Consider the following 21,295-nt stretch of genomic DNA (forward strand, 5'->3'; position numbering starts at 1 on the left):
CATGGTAATCTCAATAAATTCAAAGGAGATCCTATCTGAAATGATCCAGATCCAGTTAAGAGTGACTTTTATTGCATGTCTCTGTACAGAGCACTTCTGCAAATGAGCGTGCACCGTACACAGAGCACACACAGCAGTGAACTGCAGGGCAGTCAAAACAGAAGAAAATTCCTGTATGGTTTATGCAGACTAAAGCCCTTACCATATGCTCGTCCTACCTCTTTGTCAAAAACCATATGAAAAGGAAGTCCATTGCAAAATGTTTTTGTGTCGATCCAGAGGCTCTTGGGATAAACAGGATCAAATCCTCTCAGGAGCTTACCTGTGGCAAGATAAGTGTGTAGTTTTTAATCAGGTTGCACCTCATAAAACCAGTCTGCATTACTTCTTAATGCTCAGTGAGGCAGGACCCTATCCCATAATGAGTGAAAACAAAGGAAACAGTGTGTGGGTCCAGAAGCATGCATACATCTGTGTGAAATGCTCTGCAGTTTAACACGCAGCTGATTAGCAACTGATCTGGGTTGGCTGAGAATTTAAAACTTAACCACATAGAAAGCACAGAGCATTAGATGCATGAAATTATGTGGAAACAATAAGAACAGACTAACAACTGTAGAAGTTGCTGCTCTATGAATCTGCAGATGTCATAGCAATATAACACAGCTACATCCCACAAAAATGTACATAAAAGTGGATGTAATATACTTTGTTAGCTACTAAGAAACACTTATGGAGAAAAAAACCCAGCATGATCTGGGCTTTAGTCTCTTATACAAAGAACTCTAGTCCATGGCACAAAGACCAAATGACCGTTCGGTTTCTATTTCACTTACCCTGAGGGTTTTTTCAGAATGGTCACAGACCTACAGATCAGATTGTGCTTGCTAGTGAAAGATATTTTTGTAAAATGAATAAAATGGGTAAAATAGTCAAAAGGGCTCATCTGGCTGAAGCACCCAAAGCCTTTGATCTTCACAGCATAAACTTGGATCCTCCAGTAACCCACACTAATCAAAAGGATGATTATTTCAACTGACCTCTTTCCCCCCGAAGGTGGCTATGACAGTTACTCTAGTAAATTCTGCTTGATAACAAGTACTCAAGTCACTTAGGAGACTGGTGAAAAAGATCACAAATTTAGGACCCAACTTTTAGACTTTTTACTGCTTCAAGGCAAGTCAACGTGGATTTTTCATTTTTCAAAGTCTGGCTCTTGATAACTCTTGCATTTATTGTTAATAGATTATTAATTTTTTTAAGTAACAATGCTACTCTAAAATTTTATTTTTAATATATATTAATTTCTTACTCAATATATCTGCCCCTGTAATGCATGTGGAATTGCACCAGGTGATAGCAGGTTCCATTTTTCACTCCTCCTAGAATCCAGACAGCTTGGCAAGAGTGAGCTGGATTTTCATTCCTCTTGGGGAATCAAAAGATCCTAACTGGAAAAAACCTTCCACTTTATGAACATATATAAACACATAATACATAAAGGTAGAAACAGAGATTACTAGATTAGCAGTAGATTTTTGGTAGTGGAGGGTGTGCTTCAGCTTTCAGAATTTACTACAGCTGATGACTTTGGAAAGGAGTAGCAGCTACCAAGTTAAAAAAACACTCTTTTAAATTCATCCTCTTAGACCAAGTGACAGAACAAGGAAGTATCAAATGTACCACACAATGACATTTTACAAAACACTTTTCAGAAGAAAACCCTGTTTAAGAGACAAAAGTGACAGGTCATATTCCATTTATGTATCTGTCATCACTAAGCATGCTTATTACTGCAATTGTTCTTTGATTACCAGCATCTAACCGAAATAAACTTAATCAGAAACGTTTTGAAAAGACGCAGAGGAAATATGAATGATAACTTCAAAATGGATGGGTGGGTGGAGGAAGGGAGGCTTACTGACTTTCTTACTGAAGAGACTCAGAAATTATGACAAGCTCCATCTGAACGATCTCTCACCTTTTCCTAATGTGATTATTCCTCTTATTGTTTTCCAGTGACTCTTCTTCACAGGACAAACAGAGCTTCCTCTGTCTCCAATTGTATTCTTGGCTTTTTCAAGATCCTGTTGAAATAAATCCAAAGGGAAATGCAAGGGTATTTTTATTTTAATCCTATTTTAATAATACAGTGATAATGAATACTAAAATACCTCTTTATTAAGTTGGTTCTCAATTTGTTTTACAGAGTCAGCAAGATATTGAGGTGAGGAACAAAACTCATTTCTTTCCTTGTATGAAAATACAGGGTTTTGAGTGACAAGAAAAACAATATGTTCCTTTTTCCCAGTTCTTTCTTCTTCTTCTTCTGTTTGATTGACTATTTCCATTGAAATCTCAATGTTAAAAAAATCCAAGGCTGCTGCACCGATGATTCCTGAAGAGGAAACAAAAGACAAAAGTATTGCCAGGAACAAACTCTTTCCATTTTCCCTTTTAGAGAGCCCACAGTGGAATTTCACTGTTTCAGAAATCACTTTTCCAAAGGACTTCTGGGAGAAGAAAACAACCTATGTTGTTCCTACTACCATGAACACGGTAAGAATATGTGCATAGGAGATAAGCTTTAAAGTTACTGTTTCTTTTGCCTTGTCTGATGATAAATGCTTCTTTTCACTAGCAGCAGCTCAGCAGGATATCTGAAGAATGTGTCCAAACAGTCATACACAGCAATAATATGAGTTCCCATTAACCCAAAAAGTGCAGGGGTTCTAAAGAAATTCTGCTATAACAATCTATTTCAGTCATTGCAGAATATTTTCTTTTGAAAGGAAGGAATTATCTTTCATGAAGATGCACAATCAGTTCTCTCATTTCTGCTTAGCTATTAGGTGAAATACTGGACAATGACATGAAAAGCTCTGCCTGAAATTCCAAATATTCTGTGCTTCAACAGGAATATGAAATGAGTTTTGACAAAGGGGGTAGTTTTGGTACTTCTAAATTCAGCAGCATCTATGAAAGAAAGGAATATCATCAAGCCTTACAGCTCTTTAACCCTTGCATGAGTACAACCATGGAGATCTCTATAAATGCTAGTAAAAGATTCAATTTTGATCAGGGTTTAGTAGCAGTTTTGCAGATTGCATATACTACAGGCTTATTTATTACAGGATGGATGGATGTCTTCAACTATAATTTGTATTTCACTGTAATTTAAAGAGCATGAGTCACTGAGAATTAACCAACAGACACAATACACACCGTGAACTTTTTCTTCCAGGAAATTCTATAGGAGTTCTATAGCAGGAATGGACAATTATGACCTGGGTTGTCGTATCACAGACTTTGACTGAAGCTACTGGGAGCTAGGAGTAACCAGGCAGTAGGGAAATACTGAGGTCAGATGTCTGGTGACTGAACTCTACCAGGCTTCAATTCCACGGCCAGTCCTCATCTGAAAACAGATTCTGAAACCTGAGCAAAGTCTAACTGCAGAAGTATGATTACTCTGAATATGTACTGTACCACCAGCTCATCTGTACTCTGCATTCCATCTGATTACCTGGCACAATATGGCACAGACCTCTTCTGTCTGAATAGTAATGTAAATGCATTGACCCGTCTTCATTCTTCTCTACTCGAAAAGATGGTGCATTCATCTCCTGAGGAAAAACAAGCAAAACCAAAACCTCAGTATCTTTTTCTGATAAAGAATTCTGGTGAACTCCACTTGTACAAAAGCATCCCACGTCTTAATAAAAGAAGCAGTAATATGAATAAGCTGAAAAACAGAAAATTAAATATGCTCACCTGTGAAGGAAAATCTGCTATGCATTAGAGCCAATGTACCAAATAATATCTAATATTGAGGTCTACTCAGAAAAAGTTCTTTTAAAAAATTGTCTTAACATTTTGGAGTAATCTATTTCAGAACATAGGAGAGCCTGTTATGGCATGGCATCTTTCTTCATTATTCATTCATACCTTCTGCTGCCAACTCTGGCAGAGTCCGCCCATATCTGCTCAGTACTCGAACTTGCCTGGTAGGAAAGGGAGAGGTAGCTGTGCAATGCGTCCAGGTTCTCTATGAACTCATAGAGATTCCCACCCAGTGTCCTCAGCATGTGGTCATAGCCTGAGCGTTTACAGAACTCAAAGAAATACTCTCCAAACTCTCTCAGAACCGCGTCGGCGGGAACACCTGGCAAAATAAAGATACTTTAAGGAATAAGAAAGGGTTGGAAGTTCTTGAAATGCTGTCAGGTGGTTTAAGAGTAAATGCAGATCTGCAACATAGGGAGGGCATTGCAAAGAACACAGAAGACTAAAACATGAGCTGCAGTCTCAGGCTTGACCCATGATGGTGTATTTTTTGAGGCACGGTGACACATACCTAATATTTTGCAGGCTTTGTCAATGAGCTGCATTGTGATCTCATCTTTGTAAACCTCAAAAGTCAAGAAAGAATCCTGGACTCCAGCCTGCAGCCTGCAACAGAGAAGGCAATATTCTCGTCTCAGCAGTGCTCTAAATATGATGTGCTTGGGTGACCCTACTGGCATTCATTAAGCACTGTTTGCTACTAACCCACTCCTCAGCCTCCTTCAGGCGTTATACTGGAACGCACTACTTCCCCTGATGGTTTGAGAGTGTTGCTTTGACATGGCTGACTGGTGGTGTCCACCTCTCCGTTTCTGCTGTTTCACCTTACATATTACAGTGAACTCTTCCAAGGATTAGGGCATCATAATGCGGTGTGCTAGAGCAAGTGGAGTCGCAGTTTGTTTTCTGGTCTGCTGGCTTGTCATTCAACGTGGCCAAAATATCAAGTGTTTGGGTCTCCACAGACCTGACCAAAAACTTGGTGGATTTTGGTGTTTGTTTTTTTTTTTTATATTGGCTTCAGTGGCTATGACAGGTCTGTATCTAAGTATCATTTATATATCTTTATATCTTGGAAAGTACTATGTAGCTTACAAAGACAAGACAAAAGCAGAGAAGATAATGTATTTAGCCGCTTTCCTAAAAGCACTGGAATCAAACTGACTTGATATCAGGGATGTCATCTTTTCAGTGTAATTACTTCTTGATATTGTCACAGTGAGATGGTGACTCCATTGCACAATTGTCTATAAGACTAAATGTCACCCTTAATTATCTGATATAACAAATTAATTGGGACAAATTAGTATCAGAGTATGATGTGTTACAAGGTAAGAAACTCTTGCTTTTGCCCTGCTAGTTACTTCTGATAATTACTTGAGATACACATTGGCTGCCATTTGCCGCTGAGAAATTACAGTCCTCCGCTGCTAAATTCCGGACCATTTTCTTTCAATACACAACATTTATTGGGAACATATTACCTTAATCTTTCCCACGTTTCTTCACCATACTTTTCAACCACCAAAGACTTCAGGCATGTATTTATAAATCCATACTGCAAAAGCAAATACACCAACATGGAAAAGCCATACTGATTTTCAAAACGCAGCCCGACCATGCCAGCTTTTTAAGATTCCACCGCTAATGTTATATTGCAAAAGAGAAAGTAATGATGTTTGACAGCCATTATGTCTTTCAGCGAACAGTGCAGCGTGTCGTGTCTCGCAGCGTTTCAGGAGCACTCAGCGGAGCAGCCAAACGCTCACCCCCGCCGGGCGGAGCGGGGGCAGCGGGGCCGGGGGTCGGCAGTGGGGCCGGGGGGAGCAGAGGGGCCGGGGGTCGGCAGTGGGGCCGGGGGGAGCAGAGGGGCCGGGGTGCAACAGGGCCAGGGGGGAGCAGCGGGGCCGGGGTGCAACGGGGTGGGGGGGGGGGGGGGAGGGGGCAGTGGGGCCGGGGGTCGGCAGTGGGGCCGGGGGGAGCAGAGGGGCCGGGGTGCAACAGGGCCAGGGGGGAGCAGCGGGGCCGGGGTGCAACGGGGGGGGGGGGGGGGGGGAGGGGGCAGCGGGGCCGGGGGGAGCAGCGGGGCCGGGGGGAGCAGAGGGGCCGGGGTGCAACGGGGGGGGGGGGGGGGGCAGCGGGGCCGGGGGGAGCAGTGGAGCGGGTCCCAGCGGCTGGCGCGGCGCAGCACCGGCAGGTAAGTTGGGATGTGCCGTGACTCTCATGTTTTGCGGTAGCACGGGCAAACCCTGCCCTCCAGGTGGGTGGGGGGTGGGGGGGTGTTAGGGGGATAACCCTCAGCAGCACTATCACGGCGGCAGCAGCCGGAGGGCGGTGCGGCCCCGACCCCCCAGAGCAACGCGGACGCGCAGCACGCCTGGCCCCCGGGGCCGCCGGTCCCCGACAGGCGCCGTCTCTCCCGAATGCCCTCCCCCGCTGCGCCCCCGGCGGCTGCCCGGCCCCGACCCTGCCGGGCCCGGCCGCCCGCCCGCCCGCCGCCCGCTCACCATCCTGCCGCCGCCGCCCCGCCGCGGGCTCCCGCAGCCGCCGCCGGCTCCCGGCGCGCCCGCCCCGCTGCCCCCCCGCTGCCTGCCCGGGGGGCGGCGGCACGGCCAGGCCCGGCCCCGCTGCGCTCGGCGGGGACAGCCGGGGGCCGCGGGCAGAGGCGCTGCCGCCGCACGGGGACTGCGGGCCGGCGCGGTTCCCGGTCTCCCTCGGCCGCCCGGCTGGCGGCAGGAAACGCGCGTTGTCGGTAGTAGCTGCCGGTGCGTGCTGCGGGCATCGCCTGCGATGCCGTCACATCAGCTGGCGGCGGGGCACGGCGGGTTCCCGATCCCGGGTTCCCGATCCCAGGGCCCCGCTGCCGGAGCCTGCGGGCTCCCGGGGCCACCGGGGCGAGCAGCCCGGAGGGGACAGGAGAGGAGCGTGCCCCTTGCCAAGGCTTTCCCCGAGCCGTGCGCCGCTGCTGCGGGCCTGCGGGCAACAGGCGGCGCAGCCGGGGGCAGGGGGCTGCCGGCTGCCCAGGCTGCGCCCCGGCGGTAGGGGTGTTAGCGGGAATACAGCGATCGGTTCTCGGTGCGATGAATTCGTGCGGTTTAGAGCCCGGCACAGTTATTTCCCAGGTTTGTTTTTGGAATAATTTTTTGTAGGTCACTTTCGGGAGTGACTCCTGAGTGGATGCGGGGGAGAACACTCGCCCTCCCTGGGTAAAGATGAGCTCCCGTCCTCAGTCAGCGAGCAGGCAGGGGCAGCCCCGTGGGTGACGACAGCCCCGGGCCCCCCCCCGCCGCCGCTTGGCGCAGGGGCTGCGGGACGGTTCGGGGGACCACGCTGCGCCCACCCCCTGTGCCAGCCGGGCAGGGAGGGTTTTTCTCGGGCCGTAGCAATTCCCAGCCACGCCGCTCGCCCCTGTCCCCAGCCTCCCGGCCCCCACGGGTGCCGTGCGCGTTCGGGGGGCGCCGCCACGCCTGGCCCCAGCCCCCCGCCAGCCCCGGCCCCCCGTGTGTCCCCGCAGCCTCTGTGCTCCCCTCAGCCTTTCTGCCCGCAGCCGTTGGTGACTCCCGTGATAAACAGGGTTTCTTCTCCAAAGCTGTCCCCTCAGCCCGGGGCGGGAGCCAGGCCCAGGAGAGAGCTAACCGCAGCCCGTGCGCCTGCTGCGCTCCCCGGGGCCGTGCGGCGGCCCAGCTCAGCACAGACGCGCGCAAGCCCCTCTGATTCCTGGCCAATATCAAATATTTATTTCAACATACACCTGCCCGGCTAGGTTAGCCAGCGCTCCAGGCGCCCTGTCTCTCGGCCTGCTGTCCGTACTGCGGCTGTGAGGAGCGCCCGTGCCCGCTGCTGCGCCAGAGGTGGTGCCGAGCCCCCTGCCCCACGGCCCCATAGAGCCCGCAGACCCCAGACCCACAGACCCATAGAGACCCCAGCCCGCAGACCCATAGAGCCCGCAGACCCATAGAGACCCCAGCCCGCAGACCCATGGAGCCTGCAGCCCCATAGAGCCCCCAGCCCCGCTGAAACCCCAGCCCCGCAGAGCCCCCAGTCCGCAGCCCTGCAAAGCCCGCAGCCCCATAGACCGCTAGCCCACAGCCCCATAGAGCCCCCAGCCCCCTGCCCCGCAGCCCCATAGAGCCCGCAGACCGCAGCCCCCAGCCCTGCAGCCCCATAGAGCCCCCAGCGCCGCAGAGCCCCCAGCCCCCTGCCCCGCAGCCCCATAGAGCTCGCAGACCGCAGCCCCAAGCCCTGCAGCCCCATAGAGCCCCCAGCCCAGCAGCCCCGCAGCCCCCCAGCCCCCCAGCCCCATAGAGCCCCCAGCCCCCTGCCCCGCAGCCCCACAGCCCCCCAGCCCCATAGAGCCCCCTGCCCCACAGCCCCCCAGCCGCAGCCCCGCCGACCGGCGGCCCCTAGGGGGGGCCTCTCCCCGCCGGAGCCGGGTCCCGCCGCCCCCCCCCGCCCCGCCGGCCGCGGCCGCGCTGCGTTGCGCGCAGGTGTGCGGCGCCCCCCAGGAGGGGTGAGGGCACCCTCCTTCGAGGTGCCTTAAAAATAGCCTGTCACTTGCAGAGCTGGGCTCGCTGCTTTCCGCAGCCTGCAGAGTAACTAAAAATAATCGGCTTCGGAGTTCATGGCTGTCAGTGCCGTCACCACAAACGTAACTCGCTGTGAGGTTACAGGGGGAGTTGTGTGCAAATTTTACCGCATTAATCTGCTGTTGATATTAATGCAAACAACTTGACACTAGAAATGACAAGAAAATAAAGCTAAAGGAAGTGGAAGCGGAATAAACACAGCATCATCTCAGAATTGTGAGGGTTTGTTTATTGCCTTCAATTTATAAATTAATTTCTATTATATAATTTTCAGTTTTATAAAACCTGGATCACTGGAGGGATCAGCAAATCAAATAAGTACTTTAAATAAAGTAAGCATCCTCTCTTCTAGTACTTGATTACCTTTTCTTTCTTGCTGTATGCGTGACACCTAAATAAGCAACCCAATGATTTTTAGTAACAAAGATTAGCAACTATCTAAAAGGCTTGGAGACGCAATTCAGATAAACTGTCCAAAATTCAAATTAATGCCTGTATACTAAATCTATATTGCACAAGGTAATTCATACTGGAACTGAATTTATCATTATTGCTTTAGCCCTTCTTTGGTTAGTGACTTAATCCTACTATTTTTTCTGGTCTTTTTGTTGTTATGAGAGAAAAATTGAACACAGAATCTTCAGGTCTGGATTGTTTGTGTGCAGGTCGTTGGGCTGCTCACCCTTCACAGTCCCTGGCCCATGATGTGCCCTCGGACACCTCTGTCATCTCTAGCTGGATAACAGAAGCCTTCCAAGTAAGAGAAAGAAAACATAAGAAAAATTTATAACACACTTCTGCTGTGACTCTTTTTAAAATGTCTCTATTTCTTTGGCACAATGTAATCAGTGCTTCCTAGAATTTTGAGATCAGCAGCTATTCCTTTCATCAAAGACAGAACACCCTACCCTACACATTTCTGTATCTCAGCCCACTCTGTGTAAATGAAGACAACAATACTCCCCTTCCCAATCTGTTGCTGTGCTCCAGCGACGGTGTTTATGGTCTCTCTTGGCACAGCGTATTCCAGTCCCACAGTCTACACTGGACCCCACTGCAATGGTCTGGCACTGACACAAATTGCCACCTGCTGCAGGGGCAGCAGAGCAGGTGTATTTGGGTATGTAAAGGAGAGGATGGAGCAGGATGTCTTTAGTTTCAGCTGGTTTCTTTCTTCCCAGAACTCATAGGGTGGATGGGGTAAGTTCAGACAGAACCGCGCATTGGTGTTCTCCTGGGCTCTATCCTGTGAGGCTGAGTCTCACCGTGAGGGCACAGGATACCTTCAGTTGAAGTATGTCTGAAAAGTCCTCTGTGGGCTTCACCTGTGCCCAGCCTACCCTTCCTCCCATAACCAGCTCGGTGTCCAGTGCTGAGGGTGGGGTACGCTACTCATCAAGTGCATTGGTCCCTTATAAATTGCTAAAAGTGATGTGTCTGGAGGCCAATCAGCAGCCTAAGGACTGTGCCGCAAATCCTGTAAAATTCTGCAACCTTGCCAGCAGTTTGCGAGCAAGTGTGTCTTATATTTTTTCCACCTTTGTGGCAAAAGACCTGTTAATTTGGAAGGGGGGTGCTGTGGCCTTGCAAAAAAGATACTCATCCATACCTGACAAAAATAATCACATCAAGAGCCAATTTCCCCTGGCCTTTTGTTGTGCTCATACACAGCTAGCACTAAACAGCATCCTTGAGCTCTGTGCAGCTCAGCAAAATAAATGGGCTAGCTGCAAAAACTGTAGATGCTGTTTTTTTTCAATTAGATGAGAAGTGAAAATATGCAGTAGAGCGATTTATAACTTCTGGTTTATAGCCTTGGAGAATGCAGCCATAGACTTTCATAATTTGTGTATGCAAAGACATCCTCCTTTTTTCTTCTTTTTCTTTCTGTTGCGTGATTATTAGCAACAATGCAAAGCCATATGTTAGTTGCCATGGTGGAGGGGCTGCCTCCATAACCGTCTGAGCAGAGCACATTCTAAACATTGCAGTCTGGAGTCCAAAATACCACAGCAGTAACAGAATCCGTTCTCCAAGTGGTTGCTAGCACTCTCTCCTGCTGAAGACCCCTAGGACGCAGTGCTTTTCAGCATACTTCCTTCAAACACAGCCCCACATCCGTTGTTCAGATATCATGTGTTCACATTTGTCTTGAATTAGCCTGCAGTGACTTTTTAGTGACTCGAAGAGAAAAAGCATCTGTCCTTCTACCAGTGGGAACCAAAAAGGAAGTTTTATATATATGTATTGGTAGGCTTCCAGTACTTCACGCTACCAAACCATGAGGACAGCTGATGTAGAGTCTAGATTGGGAATAAAAATAAACACAGAAGATGTGCTGCCCTGCATAGTTTGGATGGCTCCAATTTTTGCAATATATACTTAAAACCCCCAACAGTTATATTTGAATTCTTATTAAAGACCCTGGGCAAAATTAAAATGTTGTTAATGTAGACCAACTCAACAGCAGTGAAATTGTACTAGTGCAGCCTTCTACCCTCAGGAAAGTTTTCAGAACCCCAGCTCCTCTGGTCATCTGTTAAGCTGAGCTGGAGATGGGAGGCTGGGTCAATAGGATTTCAATTGGCTTTGCAAAACTGTTGGGAAAAGTTACTGGCTTGGGTCCAGAACCTTTTCATAAGTGTACTTTACGGCACTGATGGGGAGGGAATTGAGGAAATGAGCGATTTGCTCTGAGAATTGGATGGGCTTTAGCTTTGTTCCCTCTCTCCTGGCTTTCCACAGGTGCTGCCATGGAGTTCCTCAGTCCCTCTGCCCTGGCGCTTTCCCTCCCGGGCACTCATCTCCTCTGAGCTGGGGAAGTCAGGGCTGCATCCATGAAAACGTGTGTCATGCAGAGGAGAAACAGGCCCTGTGGGTGCATCTGGTGCGTGAAAATTTCTGGTTAAAGTCTGCATGTTCCTGTGGTATTTTCTTCAGCTTGCCTCTGGTGTCACTACTGACATTCAAGAGCTAGCATCCAGTATCTGTTTTCTAAGTAGAAAATAGCTCATTACTTGTATTTTTGCTTCTGATTGCTAGTTAATGAAATTTGTTCAAGCTTTAACATCACTGCAACAAGCTACAAAGAATCATTTGTCTTGATTGCCTGGGCCAGGCTCGCTTCTGCTGCAGCTCACAGACGGCTCAGTTATCCAGGAGACTGGAAGAATGCAGTCAAGGATAATGCAAAAATGGGTAAAAGTCAAGGCTCATCCATCTTTGGCACTGTACTATTACATCTGCATTGTATTCCGAGCCACATAGCTCAAATGTATTAGCATATGGAGCTGTTTGGTTGCTTCTGGTGTCTTGTTCCTTTGGAAAAGCAACTACAGATTTCAAAGTCCTTGCGTCAAATGAAGAAATAGCGTAACAGCAGCTCGTGCAGGCTGCGCTGTTAAACAAGGTTGGGTCTGAGGGGTCTGTGGTATATTTCTCTTCCATCCCACCAGCAGCCCTTCCCGGCGCTTTGAAAAGAGGGCCTTTCAGGTACTACTCCTGTCACCTAGCATCTGTTGTGTAACCCAAAAAACTCCAAGGGCCCACCCAGTTCAAGAACCCAAAGCAATTTAGCGGCACATCCCAAATATTGTCAAACCAATGAGCGGTAAAAGATGGCACTAGCTTTATTTGGCTTTAATATTGTGACAAATTGCTGCTTTACTTTTGGAAATAAAAATCCAGCTACCCTCCATTGTGGCCCATTAAATATTTGGGTTTCTGTTCTTAAGGGGTGGAGTCAGGTTTCCTGTGGCTGCATGTCTTAATTAGACCTGTAACTGTTAAATTCCAAATCTAATTGAATACGCTGATGGTTTTACTTTCCTCTTGCCTGAGTTCTGCCCCAGCCTCTGTCACATCCAGCCTTATTCAAATCAAACAGCTTTCTTCTAGGGAGCTTTCTGCTTGGCTACCTTTTCCCACCAAACCACTTCCCACAGATGCTTTCTTGGTGCTTTAAATGTAACAATCAGCTTCCCTGCTGCTTTTACTCCCCTGAGTAATATTTTGCAATAGTATTAATTACACAGCATGCTTAGATTTCTCATACCATTATTAACACATACATGTTTATCTTTCCTTGTTTGAACTGAATCTGTGAGCTATATGCCATGTGGCATCTTTGGCTGGAAAATACCTGGATTCATTCTGTGCAAAGATGAGGTTCAACATCCTTTGTCGTTCATAGGGACAAACTGTTCTACAGCCTTAGGGGAGGGGCACAAGCCCAGCATGGTCTCAGTTTTCAGAGCACTGCAGCTCCCGTGATCCGCAAGAAGGACTGGACCTGAGCTTTGACAGTGATGCACTTTGGGAAAAGGAGGAGGTATACAAAATATTTCCCTTGCTTAAGCAAGAGAAGTAAAGTTTGTAAATAATTAGGGAGTGCTAAATAGGGAGTAGTAAACTGTCTTGGAAAATCTAGGTGGAAAACTGTGATGGTGATACGAGAGAGGTCCAAAGGGCTGAGAGAAGTGGCTAAGGAGCTTCTTCTTTGAAACTTTGGAGATTTGTCTAGTAGAAGGGCTATTAACCAGGAGTTTTTAAATGTCCAAGCAAGGATGGCTAACAAGGAAATTTAAATTCTTGTGAAGTGGAAGGAAAAGGAAGACTGAAATAATGAAGTGCTTGCCTCCGTGCCCAGTGTGTGCCTGTGGGTCTTTAAAGGAACAGTGGGATAAAGGCTCCTATTCTTCCTGCAGAGGGAGAAATGCCATGATCAGGAGCGAGCAAGGCAATAGGTGCTGGCTGGTTGAAGCTTTATTTTTTGTAATGGGCTCTGCAAGGGGTAAGGGCTTAACTGGAGAATCACAGTGACTCGCCTGTCTGTGGTAGGGTGAGCTGGTGGGATAAGAAACTCAGATACAGACTAGCTGATAGCAAGTAGTAAGAGGTAGCTGAAGGTAGCCTTGTGTTTTCTGCATCTCCACCTACAACTGTAATCTCCTTTATGATCTCTCCTTTCGAAACTGTAGGTGTTGGTGATGACCTAACTAGCACCTGACTCGCCAGCCATCTGTCCTTGGAGGGCTGGGTAGGGATGAGGGCAGCTGCATCGTGTGATGGGGGAGTGGCTGCCACCCTGGCAAATCCCTTCAGAGAACCACCCAAAAATCTCCATAATTGTCCTTTCACCCTTACACCACCCCCTCCATCCAGTCAATGATGAACAGACTTGAAAGGCATGGTCCGTTGAGATGATGTGTAGAGCAGCGAAGGGCTAAGCTCTACACTATCGAGAAAACCAGAGAAATGATCACTTTGATGCACTTTTTTATGTTTATTGTGTATTCTATCTCCCCTGTGTATCTCTATATAATGAATTTATATCGTAATGCAGGAAGGTCCTTCCCCCCCAAATCAGAACAATATAGCCAAATCAACTAGCATTAGCTCAGGCTGGCTACTGAAAATGCACTGCACCTTTTTTCCCCTCTGTATAATGTACCATGGCTGTCCAATAGCTTTCACAGGTTAATTTGGGGACAGTAACGGTCTTTGTTCTGGTTTTGGATTTGTGCTTCGTTTCACACTGATATGACTACTGGATATAATACAGCTGAGCTTTTGAGGTTTTCAATATTAAATGTAGAGCTACATATGTTTGAGATCTCCAGCAATTCCCGTTGAGATTGGTTTTTCCTCCGATAATTTGTTTTGCCAGATCCAGTGTCTTCCATTCTTGACATGGACCATCTTGGTTTCATGAAAGCTGGTTCTAGATAGCGTGTCTTTGGGTGAGGCTAGGGAATAAACATCTCTCTTATTTTAAGATGAGTTATTTTGCTGAAAGGCTATTTTGTTTAGAATAAGAATGTGTATCTGTGCCCCTCTCTAGTTCACCTGAACTAGTTCTGCCCAGCTGGATGAAGCAGTTTAGTTGTAGCTACAAAGAACTTGATGAAGACTGTAGAAGCAGCCCCAGAAGCAGGATAAATAGCTTGAGCTCAGCTCTAGGCCACTAGTAGGATCAGAACTGGCCAGTTAGTGCGAGCATGTCCCATGCTCCAGTGTAGATTTCTCATACGCTTGGAAACTGGCATTGTCCTCACGATGGACGTAGCAGAAAGCTGCCCAAATCAGGACATGTCATCGACCTTTTAAGCAAATGTTTGCAACTGCAGCTAACCCGTTACTGCTGTGTGTGTGCACCAGCTTTGCTCCTTTTTTTTCCTGACCAGTACTACTGCATTCACTGCTGAAAGCAAGGGAAATCCAAGCCTTGGTCTTTGATGGAGAGCGGGAGCAAGAGCTAGGGTGGGACATGGCTTTGGAATTAGTGAAGTGGGATGATGTGTAAAACATGTAAAACAGGAGTGGTACTGTAATATGAATTACAGCTCAGAGATGCAATGCTAACTTTGGATGCATGGAATAACACGGAGATAGCAAACACTGTATTTTGTTTGTGTAGCCAGCGAGCACACTGTAATTTGTTTGCGTGAATGTAACAGTTTCAAAGTGTGCAGGATCACCTTGCTGTTTGAGTCATTTGTCTTCTCTGCTGCATGCACAGCAGTGCCTACAGCCCCTCAAGGAGCGTGCTGTGGCTTCGCTCACTTCCTTTGTTGCTGCTTGGTTAGTTTCCCCCTTTCTCTTTTCCCTTCTTTTTCCTACCCTGACAGAATGGCTTTCTGGGAAGGGGAAAGCACTGCAATGCAAGTAAACCGGCTCCAAATGAACCTTGACTGGGAAAATCTGTGCCACACAGCATAGCCATCACAGTGTGCAGTATGTATCAGCTGCTAGAAAAGACTGCCAGGCTGGTGAGGAGCCTGAAGGACCAGGCATCCTCACAATCCTTTGCCAGTAGCAGTGTTTGGGAGAAATAGATGGAAACTAAGTTGTGAATTAGTTTTAAAATGTTGATTTATTTTTGCTTGATGGGCCTGTACACTGTATAAAGTAAACATCAGTTACCAGAGTATGCCATACCAGCTCTCCAAAGCCTCACACAAGTTATACTTGTAACGCCGGTGAATGGTGGTATCCACATTTTCCTAAGGGAAAACAGAAAAGCAGTGCAACATGCACTAGGGTAGAAGGGAGATGATCCAGCATGTAACTCCAGAGCTGCTGGCCATCAGAGCTATACTCTGGACTTTCTTTTGTTAGCTGAAACAAGCAAGTACAAATGTAAAACTGGAGAGATGTGAGTTTCTAACTGAGAAGCACAACCACCAAGCAGCTAATTGGGAGGAGGCTAGCTCCAACTTGTCCAGCTGTTCTGTCCCAGCAGCTTGCCTGATGGTGTAATACATTAAAAACAACAGTAATCCTGCTGTCCGGTAACGTGTATAGGCTAGTTACTATAATCTTAACTACAGCTGAAAGCAGCGACACAGGAAGGAATATCACAGGTAACGCCAACCCAAATCTATAGCAATAAGCCCTCCAAAGGATTGACCATGGAGATGACAGACTCTAAGTTACGTTGGCTTCCACTGCTGAGCAGATTTCTGCTGCCCCGGAGCCAACAGCTTCATTCCCCGTTTTGCCCTGTGGAAACATCCACTTCCATGCAGTTTTGTGTATGGAACTTGCTGGGCCTTCTAGGGCAACACATCTTCTCTCACCTCACCTCTGAGTATGGGCATTAAAGAGAAGGTATCATTGCCTGCTTCCACACCTAAAGTGAGAGAATTTGTAATTGAGTAAGAAATATTAGACTACCTTTTGAAGCTGTTTTTCTAACGTAGGCTAACATCCTCAGCTAATATGCCTTGCTTCCCATGCTCTGGGGAAAAGAGATGGGAACAACGATGGACTATTCTGATGCCAAAACAGCACCTGGCCCTGAGCAGCAGGGTTACTGCTGCCATGCAGGCTGCCTGGGCTTTGGGCTCTTCTGACAAGCACTGCTTATGGCATAAGCATCTGAAAATCTGTCCCATGTTCAGGATCATTCCTGTGACCCCTGCATCTTCTTGTGCATTGCAAATATTTCCTTGCGCAGTGCTTAAACAAAGGGAAAATGAAGCAGAGCTGTTTGAACAGCCATTCAGAACCACAGCACTTTGCGGTCAAAGCAATCCTAAAGAATCTTTCAAATCCATGCATGCCACCAAAATATAATTAAGATGCAGGATTACTCAATAGAGCTCTTGATTCATAGGACTAGGACTGATGAGCACCAGGAAAGTAATAGATTTTATTGGGTAATCTGTGTGTTTGGACGCACAATCCTTTAAGCCAAGTCATTCTCGTAGGCCTGGGAAATCCTTGAATGACAATTTCTGCCATTGCCACAGAGAACACAGAGCAAAATCCTCTGCATTCCGCCCATCTTGTAATACCAAAATACAAAAACCTGTGAGTAAAAATCCTGCTCTAATGGTTAAATTCCTGCCAACCTAAAGAAAATGTCTTCTTTTTTCCTTTATGGCTGCAGAAATGAGACCCTGGCTGAAGCTCCCATCAGCAATGAGACTGATCAAGCACTGCATGCATCTGACAGCCAGCTTGGCACTGCCTCGCCACACGCAGCAGCTGGGCTCCAGTGGTTTTAGTATGCAAGTAGGTCTGAAAAACATATTAATTTTTAATTAAATGTTTAAATATCAAGTTTAGAAGGTCTCCTTAAGGCGTGTGTCAGTAATATGTGTGCTACTATGATTAAGGAGGTAGGTCTTAAGCTATGCACTGTTGGTAAGCAAACTAAAACTCTCTATTGAGAATAAAGAAATGTATATATACATGTGTAGATGTGTGTGTGTGTGTATATATGTATATTTTTAAAGAAAGACATCTGGCACAAGTAATGTCTTTGCAGTAGTGAGAGCCTCCTGCCTTGCTCCAGTTTGCATTCGGTGCTGTGGCAGTTTCAAAGACCTTGATGGCCGGGGCAGCGGCACACAGCAGGAGGAAGTCACAGATGTTGGTGCAAAGAGTTTCGATCGGAAGGGAAAATCCTAAAAATAATGTCATAAGCTAATGCTGATACGCATGGAAAGAGCTCAGCAGTTACATAAAGGATTGGTTGGTCTGGTGTAGACTTCTATGCAGGGAAGGCTGACTGGGATATTTTTTAATTTATTTTTTTTTTGGTGTCAAATATCTAGGAAAGAGGGGAGAAGTAGAAGACATGAAGAGTGAGACAGAGCGTGTTAATGGTTTGAGCTGTGCAGAGATATGACTAGAAAATTAATCTTCCCTATGGGAAGAATTGTATCTATTTCACCACAGGGTTTTTTTCAGCTATTTAGCCCTCTTCAGGCTGTACTGGCTTCCTAGTGAGTGTTTTAAGAGTCTGGCAGAAGGTATGCAGAGCCAGACTTTGATGCTCCTCTCTTCTTTCTGGATGCTTTCCTGCAAATACTGAAAAGCAACTCTGGAATATCATAGAATTTCTTCTCATAGGCATCTATACATATTTCCTTGTTAGTAAGCACCATATGTCACTCTTTAAACAGCCCAGTACTGTATTTACTGAGACCTGAGTGTATGTGGTAACACCACAGCTCCTGTATATGATGTACCAGCTATACATTACACACAACTTCAATAAACAAGTCACTTTTAATCATTTCTCCCCCATTCAGAAATGCATTTATATATGTGTTCTCCTGCCCACGGTGAAGAAGTGTTTGAAATATGTTATTAAGGGTAACAGATGTATTTGAATAAGGGCTTTTTTTTTATGTCTGACTGTTCATTGGGATAAGTCTTTGAAGTCAGGGCAATTCCAAAATGTGAAAGCAGCATTAAATAAAAAATAATGATAAAAAAAACCCCAAAACCAAAACCATGCCACTCTCCCTGAGTGAAAATCTACAAGGACATTAATCACCCTTTTAACTAATTGGAAAATTCTTTAGACACGTTTCTGCTATGGCAACTGGGCCAGAATTAGGCTGATTGATGGGGCTTGTGAAATCATCTTTAGGACTTTCCACTTTGATCAAAAATATTCCCAACTAATAGTCCAGCTGGCCTGGAGACAGAGCGAGGGATGTCTTCATAGATCCTTGGGATGTGTTAAAAAATGCAGTCTTTCTTTTAGCAATGTAAGTATATGTAACTCTTTGGTACTTTTCCAGCTACTCACTTAAACTTGACTATGTATTGAGTGCTAGGTGTGAAAGAAATATACATGTCTTTAAAAGCTAACAAGAAAAGGATTTTTGTTTGTTTAATTTAGAAACTGGCGTTCTGCCTCGGGCTTTTTCTAGTTGCTAATAGCAGGCAAATTCAATCTCTTGCTAGGTCCTGAGAACAACTAGAGGCCCTGAGTACACAAGAGGACAGGATTTACACCTTTCCATTTGGCTGACTCTGCCTAATTTGGCAGAAGAAAAATCGTTGGCATTCCTGCTTTTAAGAAATCCGCAGACTCAATGAGGTTTGCTGAACTGTTGCCTGATGTCTAGGCGTTGCTAAACTGTGATAGCATTTTGACAATGAAATGGTTAAATTAGCACAAGCATTGCTCCTGTAATTTTTAAGATATCTTGGGACTATCCCAGAATTTACTTGTTTTTATTTTCCTGAACAATCTGGTACTAGAGACAAGGTTTGAAGTTAACATTCATCCCGCATCTCTTTCACTAATGCACACATTTGTTAAATTCTTGTTCTGCTAAGATGCCCGCTTGATTTGAAAATAAGATAAAATTGGAAATCTTTGAGGAGAATTCTTGAAGGTCTTTAGGGAAGGTGAATGCAAATCCCTTGCAATTAATTAAGAGCCTTCTTAGGGACAGGCAGATTGATGGCAAGGTCACAAAAGCACACTGCCTTTTTGGGGGGAACTCTGGTGCCTAGTTCAAAGATTGTGTTTTAGAAAATGGAAAAGAAAAAAAAAAGGAAAACCTGCTCAGTACCTGTGTTTGGCTGGAAAGCACTCGGAGCCTGGATCTGGCACTGGACATGCTAAAAACGGCTCAGGAGGTCTGAGACCTGGCTGCCAGGCTTGTAGGTCAGCTTGGGCTTGGTTGGACCCTCTAGAGAGCAGAGAGAGCAGCAGACAAAGCCAGGCACTGGCATACCTTGGCCTTGCCCCGCTGATGGCTGCTGCTGGTGGGTGCATTTTGCAGAGGGCTGCAGGAGGGTGGTGGTGGCCCTTCCTCTGCTAACCTGCTGCTGAGAGGCAGGGGAGCTGGAGCCCTCTGCCCAGGGGCTGCCAGCCCCCCTTGACCCCACCGGGAGGACTCAAGGCTCCAGGGGGAGAGGGGCGTCTGGAGAGAAAGCCCTGCTGCCTCCCAGTGCATCGGTGACCTGGGTGCCAGCATCCCGGTGGTACCCTGACAGCCCTCCCTGGAGGGGACTGGCCCTGCCACTGCACCTCTTGAACTTGGAGGAAATATTTGCCCAGTGACTCAAGGAACAGGGGCTGGAGCCTCTGCAATCACCACTGTTTTTTCACAGGCAAATAGGAAGTGTTGCTAATATATGTGTGTACATACAGTTGTCCTGCACATCGGAGTCGTCAGAAATACCCCTCACAATGGCCTTTCAAGTAAAATTGAAGGAAATGGTAGGTAATATTGACCAAAAAATGAAACTGTATCATTTTGAAAATTGTCAAATACTGTGATTGGTTTGTATTTTCACCTCCTTTTTAATTTTTATACTACAGTTCTGAAACCAACAGAAAGTAATAAAGCATATAACTAAATCCATATTATTGGTTGAAAAAGGTTTCTGATGATAGCATGTTCCTGTCCCTAGATGTTATAATTTCTCAATTAGAAGAACCAGAAAAGTAGGTGAGGGAGATTATACTTCAGCAATTTGCAGGATTTTTTTTATTCCTCCACTCCCACCTAGACATGTCAGGATCCCATTGAACTAAGAAGAAAATATATTCCAGAAACAATTCTTATTGCCTGTCTTAAATTTACTACTAATATTTTCTCTCCATACTGAAACAGAAGTGTTTTACAGATTCAGATTTTCTTTACAGTGGTATCAAACTTGCTGTTTGCTCAAATTAAGGAACATCATGGATATGTGCAATAAAATATTATTTAAGAGTGCTCATTTGCAACGTAGGTCATTTGCATCTTTCAATGAATTTCAGCTTAGCTCATTTGAATAATATTGCTTGGCTTATGCTATATGGGAAGAATCTGCAGACTTTCCAACACCATTTTAAATCAAATTAGTGATTTCAGTAATGACATGAATAAAACATCCCCTAGCCAGGTAGCTGGAGCCAAACAAGCCTTGAGATGTGGCCACAAGCAATTTCACTCCCTAGAAAGAATTTGGATCAGCAAGAGACAGTAAGAAATGTGATTGCCAACCTGAGTATCACCTGGAAAAGCTATTACTGTTTGTTCAAATATATTTTTTTTAATTTTTTAATTTAAATTTTTTATTTAATTTAATAAAATTTAATTTAAATTTTTAATTTAATTTTATTTTTTTAAAACAGGCTTGTGTGAAGTACGTTAGTAACAATGCACTTTTGTTAATATATGCTGCATTTATATTAGGAAGATTTTGCCATACATCTGATACACCTATCCTGGGAGAATGGTCTTGTATACAGATTTTTATTCTAGTGTATGTAGCTCTTTATCCATTATGATCTTGGTTTTTTCTGCACTTTGTATTATAATGTCTTGAGAAACTGTAGCCATTTCACGGGAGTGGGTCTGTGCTACCCAGTATTAACATACCATGCCCCTCTTACCAGGACATTATTTATTTAGGTACTTCCTGAAGGTAAAACAACTAACTTATTGGCATCAAAAGCTTATCCTTACCTTGCATCCATGTCATGACAGTTCAAAAAGCCAGGCTCACATGTGGACCTCATTTACCCAGCCCACTGGACTCTGCATGAAAGACACATGCATACGTAGGTGGTCTCATGCATGTTCACAGCAGGTTCAAGTTATTTAGTATGTGAT

At 45.8% G+C, this 21,295-nt stretch overlaps 1 protein-coding gene and 2 long non-coding RNA genes across 13 annotated transcripts in view; 2 read left to right on the forward strand and 1 right to left on the reverse strand.

Moving 5' to 3' along the window:
• The window catches only part of LOC308072713, a 9,310-nt gene extending 5,783 nt beyond the window's left edge, over nt 1–3,527 (forward strand). The window contains exon 3 of the long non-coding RNA XR_013931761.1: nt 2,462–3,527. This is a non-coding gene — a long non-coding RNA (uncharacterized lncRNA). The remainder of the gene's footprint in view (nt 1–2,461) is intronic.
• Nucleotides 1–7,829, reverse strand: part of LOC308072699 (guanylate cyclase soluble subunit beta-2-like) — a 25,493-nt gene extending 17,664 nt beyond the window's left edge. For 6 of the 8 annotated variants that reach the window (XR_013931745.1, XR_013931746.1, XR_013931747.1 and 3 more), the window contains exons 1-7: nt 5,331–5,649; nt 4,358–4,452; nt 4,005–4,165; nt 3,527–3,626; nt 2,175–2,398; nt 1,982–2,087; nt 219–322 (exon numbers count right to left, since the gene is read on the reverse strand). Coding sequence is in view for 4 of the 8 variants with exons in the window: in XM_080409929.1 (XP_080266055.1) it covers nt 219–322; nt 1,982–2,087; nt 2,175–2,398; nt 3,527–3,626; nt 4,005–4,165; nt 4,358–4,452; nt 5,331–5,467 (927 nt within the window). In the remaining 4 variants the exon portion in view is untranslated. Of the gene's footprint in view, nt 1–218; nt 323–1,981; nt 2,088–2,174; nt 2,399–3,526; nt 3,627–3,948; nt 4,166–4,357; nt 4,453–5,330; nt 5,650–6,353 lie in introns of those variants that run through there. The other 2 variants (XM_080409930.1, XM_080409931.1) reach the window with 2 other exon arrangements.
• Nucleotides 6,928–20,731, forward strand: LOC308072709. 4 transcript variants are annotated; one of them, XR_013931751.1, is made up of 4 exons: nt 6,928–7,052; nt 8,707–8,764; nt 9,098–9,189; nt 11,178–20,731. It is a non-coding gene; the product is annotated as an uncharacterized lncRNA (long non-coding RNA). The 4 variants fall into 4 exon arrangements; XR_013931750.1 differs by having other exon boundaries at nt 8,707–9,189; XR_013931752.1 differs by lacking the exon at nt 6,928–7,052 and having other exon boundaries at nt 8,218–9,189; nt 11,178–12,762; nt 16,828–20,731.
• The last annotated feature ends 564 nt before the right edge of the window (nt 20,732–21,295 follow it).

Source organism: Falco punctatus (genome assembly GCF_963210335.1).
Source record: "Falco punctatus genome assembly, chromosome: 13".
In the NCBI taxonomy this organism is placed as follows: domain Eukaryota; kingdom Metazoa; phylum Chordata; class Aves; order Falconiformes; family Falconidae; genus Falco; species Falco punctatus.